Source organism: Phocoena sinus, chromosome 13 (genome assembly GCF_008692025.1).
Source record: "Phocoena sinus isolate mPhoSin1 chromosome 13, mPhoSin1.pri, whole genome shotgun sequence".
Lineage (NCBI taxonomy): Eukaryota > Metazoa > Chordata > Mammalia > Artiodactyla > Phocoenidae > Phocoena > Phocoena sinus.
Window position 1 is genome coordinate 21,611,414 of NC_045775.1, and position 10,744 is coordinate 21,622,157.

General features: G+C 42.2%; 1 protein-coding gene across 1 annotated transcript; it reads right to left on the reverse strand.

The window, feature by feature from the left end:
* Window positions 1-903: 903 nt before the first annotated feature.
* SUPT7L (SPT7 like, STAGA complex subunit gamma) lies at window positions 904-10,693 on the reverse strand. Its single transcript, XM_032652335.1, is given in 5 exon segments — window positions 904-1,603; window positions 3,173-3,410; window positions 4,323-4,647; window positions 8,061-8,415; window positions 8,418-10,693. Coding segments are annotated over 5 exon segments (1,236 nt in total). The 5' UTR covers window positions 8,473-10,693; the 3' UTR covers window positions 904-1,340.
* Window positions 10,694-10,744: the final 51 nt, after the last annotated feature.

Consider the following 10,744-nt stretch of genomic DNA (forward strand, 5'->3'; position numbering starts at 1 on the left):
AAATGAAGCTAAGCCTGGAACAGGAAGGGTTTAGATAAATGTGCCAAGGATGTACAATTAGCAAACTTATAAATGACCTGGTAACAGTTTAAATTATAACCTCATTTTGTTGCTATTGCATTCATATTTATTCTCAGTGCTGGATATTTAAGGCACTCAATGATGTGGGCCTTGATTTCTGGTCTCCACTATAGGAGTGCTCTAACTTTCACAAGACTTGTATTCTGCACCCCCAAACCAAACTTCAGCAGTATTTAACATGCACACATTTGCTAATTACTCCTGATTATTCCAGTGCTACATCATTTACTTAATAAATACTGGTTGAGACTATCAGATGCCAAGCAGGGCAGGTACGGCTATGGATGAGTAACAGCAATAAAGTTGTTCAAGACATGATGTAAAGCAGAAAGGTGCATACTGTTATCCTTTTGGCGGCTGCCCATCCAGTAGAAACACAATGTGCAGACAGAATTCTGGCAAAGGAATGGACTGTTTTCTGATGGCCAAACAGATGCAACAAATGAAATAGGCACAAGCCTGTCCTTGGACAGGCCCTGTTTGCTTCATCCACAAAGGAGAAAAATGAAAGGAGCAACCAAAAAGTGTACATGGTGAAAATATTAAAAAAATTCTGAATGGAAATAAAAAAATAAAGATGGTGGAAATACATGGAATAATTCTAGAGAAGAAGAAAATATGTGGCTGAGATAGTAGAGGGCTGTCTGAAAAAGCAAAAAGCCTGTTTACCACAGACCGCTCTGACTTTATAGGCGACCTCATGGGCAGCAAAAACAGTTTGAAAACAAGACTACTGATAGATAAGCTATGCAATGTTTAGCTATTTCCTGTTAGGTATTAGCACTGGATTCCCAAGGACTTCGACCAAAAATGAAGCAAGTTAAAAAACTGACATCTGATATTTACTTGTGAGTCTATTCAAGCACAGCTTTGAGGCTTAACAACATCTCCGTAATATCTCTGCAAGGTAGGTCAAAGCAGTATGACTCTTCTCAGTTGTGCAAGAGAAACAGCTCTAGAGAAGCTAAGTCACTTGTCTAGTCACACAGTAGATGTCAGGGACAGTGCTTTGGTCTCTGGATTACCATCCCAGTGTCATGATGTCTGTGAAAGGTAGCTTGGTTGTTGTGGAAAACTACAAAAACTGGATGCAAAAGGAAAAAGCAGACTTATTTGGTTAAATCCAGTTCCACTGATATCAGGAAAATCCACTGTGTTTAAGAATAAAAGTCAAATCACTGTTTATGGAAACGAATTAGAATACATCAAGGTTTTCTATGGGGTCTTGTAGGTCTGGAGAGAAACTCTCCCTCTTTGCCTTATATTTTCCTCATCCTCTTTTTACAGCGCTGGTTGAAAACAGGGGAGGACCCCATGAGGCTGTCAGTGGAGTGGGAGCCGTAGCTGCTGTCTGAGTCATCAGGGCTCTGGGGGATCCCAGCTTCACTCATGCCTGACATGGGCTCCTCGAACACATCGCTGCCCAGCACGCCATGCCCAGAGACGTTGCCTTCTTCACTCTCTTGCGGCTCCATTTTCACGTGGGCCAAGTTCCAAAGAAGTGAAGCATTTACTTCTGTACCTGGGAATGGAAGAAGAACGTAGAACTAACTAGCAGTAAGAAAGGCTGGAATAGGGCTTCCCTGGTGGCACAGTGGTTAAGAATCCTCCTGCCAGGGCAGGGGACATGGGTTTGAGCCCTGGTCCGGGAAGATCCCACATGCCGCGAAGCAACTGAGCCCGTGTGCCACAACTACTGAGCCTGTGCTCTAGAGCCCATGCTCTGCAACGAGAAGCCACTGCAATGAGAAGCCCACACACCACAACGAAAAGTAGCCCCCCTGCTCGCCGCAACTAGAGAAAGCCTGTGCACAGCAACGAAGACCCAACACAGCCAAAAATAAATAAATAAAATAAATTTGTTTTAAAAAATCTATTAAAAAATAAAAAGGCTGGAACAAAGTAGGAGACATGCACCACCCAGGGCCAACTGATGACCTTTGAGGTCAGTTTTCACTCTGATTCTCTACTTGGATGGAGAATATGGTGGTTATTCTCTGCTCAAACAGTTACCAACCCTAAATATCTTCTTTTCCACTTCCTCACCCTCCTTTACCCCCACCTCATCCACCTCCATTTTCCCTAAACTAGGGAAGTAAAACTATGCTCGTGGAAAGATTCATGGCTCAAAGGCAGGCACAACCATGGGCTCTTAGTCAGGTGTTACATTGGCCTGTCCTTTTATGGGGCTGTCTTGTTTTCCTGCCTTGTGTTTGGGTCCCTGGTCTTCTCTCACATTATGAAAAGTTAATGACCAGTATGAAATGCTGGCAGCTGTTCCAGACTGCTGAAAAGAGACATGACCCCTACATCTGCAACAATTTCTTTTTGGCTCTCCTGCCTCTGTGTCTTCTAGCAACACTGTTCTGTGGTTATTACGTCTTCCATGGTGAAAGGCTCTCTGCCCAATACTTTAAAAAATGCGGCCTAATTCTGTTTAGACTACACTGAAGGACTGGCTATTTGCATCATTTGTGCATTGATGACGTGACAATTTATATTTGTAAAGAACTGGGCGTCTAGACTAATTTGCAATCTAACTGACTTAGGGATCAAGTCATCTGGTTCTGAAGGTAATCACAGGGTCTATCTGGAAGAAGAGGCCAGCTGCCTGTAACTGGGATGCCCTATTTCAATTCCTTTCAGTTCCAACTTGTTGGGAGGTACTTTAGCAAGGAACCCCAACTATTCAAACATCCCTGAGCAATTAACATTACTCCATCTATCTGGAAGTTGCCTTAATCAATTCAGTACAAGCAGCAGGAAAGACCAGAATACAGAGAACAGGAGGCCATCTGCCCACCCAGCTTCGTCAGCTGAATTAACTCTGGTAATCACTTATTGCATCTACATCCTAACTAGAAATAATTTTAAAGAATGTCTGTAAAGCTCTGCTAGTCCTTTCTTCCTTAATTACAAAGAGAATATTGGTATCTGTGGATCAGTGAAGCTATATTCGTTTTCAGACTTTCCATTCTCCTGCCCATCCCCACTTTTGTTCTTCCATCTCCAGAGTTTGAATCCAAAAGGCAAGAAGTACTGAGACTGGCAGATCTCCCAGAATCAAAATGGGTACGTTGTTTTCTCTTACTTGAAGCCTGTGGTGAAGCCTCGACCTCCAGGTTAGATGGGAAGCGTTCACTCTGAGCCCCAAGGACTCCCATGGGCAGTGACTGGTCTCCAGAAGCAAGGTCAGCCTCCAGTTCCTCACTGACAGGGAAGGTGATGTCGCTCACAGGTTCCTCCTTGATCTTTACAGGTTTAGTGTCCTCTGTGGCCTTCTCAGGATTGACAATCCTTTCATACTCTTCAGAGAGCTGCTTACTAATCTGTTGGCAAGCAAGAGTCAATTTTCCAAGTTAAAAGCAAGTTGGATAGTCAGCTTGTGGCATCCATGGAAAAGCCAACAGAATATGAATATGCATAAAACATCACTGCCAAAGGAAGGAATGTGAGTTTGAAATTCGTAAATGACAGAGACATGTAAAGAATATCTGTTTAGCAGAGAATGTGTATGTCATTAATTAAAAGGTACATAAAGGTGAAAAATATTTAGACTGTATTATATCAGAACTGGGACAAAAGATCACAGTTTGAGCTATAAAAATTAAGATTCAACAAAGGTACCACAGGTGGATGATGAGCACTGTAGGAAATCTGGATCGCTTAGCAAAGACGACTGGGAGTTAAGAATTCCTTACCATATTTTAGATTTGGGGAAACCGAAACAGTGAACAAAATGCCTCAGGCCACAAGGGTTGAAGAGCTCAGATATTTCTGTTTCTAACCAAAAATGGTGTCTCCCCCACCACACTCCACCCTTGGGCAGCATCACCTCACTCTGCTTTGTTTCTTTCTCATAGCACTTAACGCCATCTGAAATTATTTTGATCATTATATGTTTACTTGTTTTTGTTTCCCTCTCAACAAGAGTGCAAGCTCAAGGCACTTGTTAACTGCTGAATCTCATAGTGCCTGACTCACAATAGGCACTCAATAAATATTCGTTGAATAAAAGCATGCTAACCACATGCTATAATTTCACTGACTAAAGGAGACCCCTGAGTCTGGCCAGGTCAGTGATGAGGCCAGTGGAACACAGCCAGGGCCGAAGAGGAAAGCAGGGTAAGTCCACTCTGTTCCAAGACCCTGTGCTCTGCACCCTAGAGCAAGTGTTAGGGATCCTGCTGGACACGCCTAGATTACACATCTTTACCCACTTCTCCTCAGGGTCCTCTCACCTGCAGCATGTAACTGTGATAGTCCTTGATGCGGTGCTGCCAGAACTTCTGGAGGGAGAGCACGCTGCCAATGCCCACTTCATGGAAAACCTGCTCCATCACGTCGGGGAAGGGAGTCTGCCCCAGCCGGGCCTCCTGATCCACAGCAAAGCGCAGCAACTTGGTGAACTTAAGACAATACTCGTGTGCCACATCAGTTAGGGTCTCCAGGACACTTTCGTTAGCACACTCAAAGCCTGCGTGGGCTAGGATTGTGGCCACTGCCTGGTAGAGGAGCTGCCGGCAGGAGTGCCAGCTGAGTTCAGTCACAGGTTCCCCTTTCCCACTGAAAGTGGAGACATGCTAGTGTTATTAGTGCTCTTGCAAAGGGGTGACCTGTCCTGTCTCCCTAGGAAGTTTACAATCCCAATCAAACCACCGGCTCAGCTTTCCAGGGGAATTCTAGGCAGGTTACATAGCCCAGTGCCATCTTGTTGCTGCCAGGGCATGTCTCAACAACCCACAGTCATATCCCTGAGCTGCTCCAATTACATAAAGTTTGAACAGGCAATAGATGCCTGTAGTAAACAGTATAAAAGGGTATCTAGTGAAAAGGAAGTTTCCTTCTCCTTATAACAACTGCTGGATTTTGATCACTTTTAGGATCTGATTAATTTTAAGAGTATAGCTCAGATACTGCTCAGTGGTGCTCTATTTCACCAGAACATAGGTCCTCACATGCTGGGCAATATATGGACTTCTAGAAATTCACAGTCCCAATTAGGAGATTCTTATTTAACTACAACAGACCATTTGTAAAGCTGGGAAAGGAACTCAATTTTATAAAGGCAATTTAAACATATATAGCTTACAAAGCATTTTTATCCTGTTTTATGCTGTGAAGTGGGTAGGGGTCCATATTTCTTCACATTCCTATCCGGCAGGTGAAGAAAATGAAGTTCAGAGGGGCTGACTTGCCAAAAGATTTTTGGTATTATTAAGTGATAGAGCTTCTGCCTTTAGATCCCATGTTCTTAATAATACACTGTTTTTGCGCCTAATCACTATGACAAAGATCCTAATCTTTCCAAAACAAAACAAAAACCCTCAAAAAACTGTCTGGTCTCCTAAAATAACTTTTAATGAGCTCCTAATAATTTACCCGCTCTCCTGAAATTTCCTATCTTCTGCCTCCCTCTGACAAAGTAAATAGATAAAAAAAGATAGGGTACAGAAAATTACTTTTCCCTGGTCCATACTTGGCATGCGTCACCCTGTGCTTGCTGTACAGAGTGCCTAAGGAGCTGCACACCCATGCTGCTGTTATCTGCTCAGTAGCAACTACTGTAATTCACATAGTAATTGGAACATAAGAAAACCAACTGCCTAATAACTTTCCATTCACTGTTTGCATCATCGTTTCCCATGGCCAGTCTCTCTGGACCAAAAGCTAAAGGCTTCAGAAGTGCCTAATAAACAGAGCTAAATCAGTATTGCTTTGCTTAATATGTGGACCCATTTCAAAGGAAAATAATTCTTCCCGTACCCCCATAGCTGATGCAAATTATTTTTGTACACCGTTTCTTAAATATGTATAAAACAAACTACGTTTAAACTTCTGATGTTCACAGAATCTTCCTAACAATTAAAATTAGAAAATTGACACGAAAGTACAAATTCTAAATAATAGCATCAATTTAATATGAAGGACAATATTATTTTGTTAAAGGTAAATTGCTCTCAAAATGTAAACTTGGTACTGATTCCCACAGGGTAAGTGTGTTGAAGTTAGGCACATCTATACTAACACGGGGCAAGCATGTAACGACACAGTTCTCTCTCCCTTTTTCACTATTCCAGTGTCTTCAGAGCCTTCGATTAGACAATACACCATGACATTTTCTGGCCTTCATCTGGCCCAACTGCAAGCCTTACTTAACAAGTCTACTTCTGTTCTTTTCTCATTAATTTGGGACAAACTAAAATAGTAGCAACTATTATCATCAATAGGCAGATGCACTAAGTGATATACAATATTACTTATGTAGTATTTTTGCCAACATTTCATTTGAATCTAATCTTGAGGAAATAATCAGCAAATCCAGTCTGATTTGGGACAGCCTACAAGTGACCTAAACTCTTAAAAAAGATTAATATCATGTATTATAAAAGGGGGAAGCTATTCTGGCTTAAAAGACACTAAAGAGGCAGAGAAAGACAAATACTGTATGATGTCATTTTTATGTGGAATCTAAAACAAACTAGTGAATATAACAAAAAGAAACAGACTCACAGATATAGAGAACAAACTAGTGGTTACCAGTGGGGGAGAGGGAAGAGGGGCGGGGCAAGATAGGAGAAGGGGATGAAGAGGTATAAACTACTATGTATCAAATAAATAAGCTACAAGGATATATTGTACAGCACAGAGAAATATAGCCAATATTTTATAATAACTTTAAAAGGAGTATAATCTATAAGAATATTGAATCATGCTGTTGTACACCTGAAACTAATATAGTATTATAAATCAACTATACCTCAAAAAAAAAAAAAAGACACTGAAGAGGTATAACAACCAAATGCAATGCGTGAATCTTTGTTAGGTCCAGGACTGGGGACAAACATACCTACCTACAAAAGATATTTTGGAGACAACTGGAGAAATCTGAATACAGACATATTAAATGATAGTATTTAATTAGTGTTCATTTACTTTGATGTGATAATGGTTATTGGGATTGTGTAGGAAATTTCCTTATTAGGATAAGTTGAAGAATTTAGGGGTGATATATTGCAATGTCTCCAACTTTAAAATATTGGCAAAAAAGGTCTTATGTGTATATGTATATGTTTGTATATTTGTGTGTAAATGTGTGTATATACACTTACACATACGTGAGAGAGAGAAAGTAAATGTGGCAAAATGTTAACAATTGGTGAATCCAGGTCAAGGGTATTTGGGTGTGTGTCGTACTATTATTTAAACTTTTCTATAGGTCTGACAAAGTTCAAAATGAAAAGGAAAAAGTAATTATTTGGCACCAAATGCAAACTTTCACACTGAAGCCTAGTAGTAGCCCTAGGTTATAAGGCAGTCATTCAGAGGACCTGGAGCAGGGCTTCTCAAATTGAAATATACTTATGAACATTCTGGACGTCTTGTTAAAATGAAAATTCTGATTCAGCAGGTCTGGGTGGGTCTGAGACTCTGCATTTCTAACAAGCTCCCAGGTGATGTTGATGTTGCTGATCTTGACCAGATTTGAGTAGCAAGGATCAAGAACATTTTTCTATTATTATTTCTTAAACTATGTTATCAAAATGAAAATACACAATTAAAAAATTCTTGTATAGAACTTGGAGATTCCTAATAGTATGAGAATAAGTCCATGAATCTCATTTTGAGGGCACTGAGCTAAACCCATATTATACCTTTTAATGAAACAGAAGGACTAGACTCTGAGGACTATGCGACATGGCCTATTTTACAAACTAGTGTAGTACTTGCTCCTAGTAAAGTGCTTGGCACTATTAGGCACTCCATAAATATCTGCTGCATCAGAAAATAAAAAGTAACAGACTCTGGATTCGGAAATCAGGGTTCAAGTCCCTAGACTTCCCACTAATTACCTGAGCAACTTGGCCAAGGCAATTACTCTCATCCTCAGTTTCCTCCTGGAAATGTGATTACCTGCTTAACACAGTTGTTGGGAAGATTTTTTGAGAAAAGTAAGATATAGCAAAGCCTTGCCTTACCGATAAAAGTCACTCTCTGGGTCACTGTGCCGGATGTGGAATGGGGTGCTGGGATTCTTACAATCTAAAGGAAGGAGGTCATCAGGAAGAGGAGGTGACCCAGGGCAGGACGGAAGAGGCTCACTCTCTTCGGTCTTTACACCTTCTGTCTGTTGCTGATTCTGCGCCTGAGCTGTGGCAATGAGGTTACGCAGACGTCGGTTGTGCTGGATCAGCTGAATGGTATGGATGGTGAGGCTGCATGGCTCTGAGGGGATATCCAACATAGTGGGGGGCTTGGGCTTGTTGGCTGAGGGTTGGTGCAGGGGTGGGTCATGGACTTCTACCAGTCGGAACTCCCGAGGGAGCAAGTCAAGGAACTTCTGTTGGTCTGGCTTGATGAGATTGGTATCTCTCCCCAGTATCTCAACATTTTTGGAATAAGAAAGGAAGAGCTTTCAAGTTAAATATAGATGAATATCCGAAAAGTAGTGTTTTAAAATCTCTAGCAACTGCAGATTATGGGCTTCTGTAGTGAAAAATATGAAGTCTAGCCAGTTATTTACATAAAAAGTAGGCAGTTCAAGACCACTTAGAAAATGTCAGTGTCAGCAACACTGTAGGACCAAGGATGTTCTCCCTGAAGAAATTAAGAGAAATATAACTGTTAGATGCCAGTCATCACAATCACACACTATGGACAATTCCTACTGGACTGAACCACAAGGTAGAGTTTGGGTCATCAGTAGATTAATAGCTGCAAGAGCATCTGGGGCTATAGTGTCCATATTTTCCATCTCACCCTACTAACTCATCACGAGAACCTGCCATCATACCCAGTCCTGAACGATTTGCAAGGCAAGATACTTAAATGAAACCTGGAATACTTCTCAGAGTATCTGACACATCTGTCCTGGATTAGTAGGAGAAAAGGGAAATAGAGTTAAAGATAGGAAAAGGTGGTTTTTTTTTTTTTTTGATGCAGCTTGTAGGATCTTAGTTCCCTCGACCAGGGATAGAACCCAGGCCTGGGCAGTGAAAGTGCCGAGTCCTAACCATTGGACCACCAGGGAATTCCCGAGGTGGTTCTTAATTTGTGAATGCTAGGCGTGGGAACCTTTAACTGGTCCTGGTGGAAAAATTTATGAACCACTACCTAAACGGTCTTATGCATTCAACTTGACGTATATAGGGAGAATCTGAGATATCTGCTGTCTCCTAACGAATATCCCTTCCTTCAGTCTCTCCTTATATCTAATCTACTCTCTACAGTAATGCTAGAATTAATATTTTAAACTCATTGCCTATTGGAAAAAGTCAGTCAAAATTTTTTTGGTTTACCATTCAACAACGTTTCCAGTCTGGCTTCAACTCACCCTTCCAGATTCATTGCCCATATGTCTCTTCAAATTCAACAAACATTTACCGAATGCCAGGTATCATGTGAAGAGATAAAGACTAATGCAAGATCCTTACCCTGAAGCGAGGGAGAAAAACATAAAAAGGGACATTTCAATATTAAAATGTGTGGTAAGAGCTGTTCTAGAGACACAGACCTGGTGCAGTGAGAAAACACAAAGGAAGAACTTCCTGGAGAAAATGACCACTTTAGATCTACCAGTATCAGACTACTCAGACTGAGAATGCCATGCATTTTCACAGCTTAAAGATGTGATCTCTGCCAGAAATGCCCTGACACCCATCACATCCCTGGCAGACTTGTATTCATTCTTAAGTATGGCTTACGTCACCACCCTCTATCACCTCCCCAGTACAACTCCCTTCATCATATTCTCACAGCACTTTGCATGTCTCCATCACAGCATTTATCCCTATATTTAAACTAGTACTTATGTCAATTTTATTCTTCCATCTAGCTCTCACAACTGTGATCTTAGTACCGTGAGTGCCTACAACATGCCGGGCTTTGCCTTTACTGTTAATTCAATTCTCCCAACCTCTCTATGAAGTAGATACTATTATTACCCCACTTTGCAGATGTGGAAGATGAGGCCTACTGTCTTGCCTAATGTCAGAAATGGCTGAGAGGGAAAATCAACACGGCCAGGCTCCAGGGCCTGCACTCTTAACAACTACACTATGCTGCCTCGTTAATTGGTTTCGGAAAGAATAAAGAACAAACGAATAAATGAATGAACCAAGTGACAACAAAAATCGCCCTCTCCCCTAGCTTCACCGAAAGGAGCACGAAGGACAGACACCAAGCACAAGCAATGCCCAAGTCCCTAGGGGGGGCTCCTCCGTCACCGTCCAGCAGGCGCAGGCGCCAATCACAGGGTCCTGGGGTCCCCTAATGCTGGGGCAGCCAGGACACAGGGACATCTGGACCTGGACCGAGGCAAGGAGGCTCCACTATGGACTGCCACGTCGCAGGTGCGGGGCTGGGCGGCTGTACGACTCCGAGAGGCCCGAGACAAGGGTCGCGTCAGGCCCGGAAAGCCGGTGTGTTGATTAGTGATTCAAGGCTGCCGGAAGCGCTTCTTCTCAATCAGGCGCTGCCACAGGAAGCCGTTATAACCCAGTTGCAACCTCTAAAGATGTCCCCATTCCGACAGTACCTCGACCGCCTTTTTGCTTTCCTCTTCTTATAACTTCCCAGGATACTCATTTCTTCACAACGCTGTAGGTCGTGAAGGAGCAACTCTACCGTCGCTGCCAGAGAAGCCGCTGGGGGCTGGGGAGAG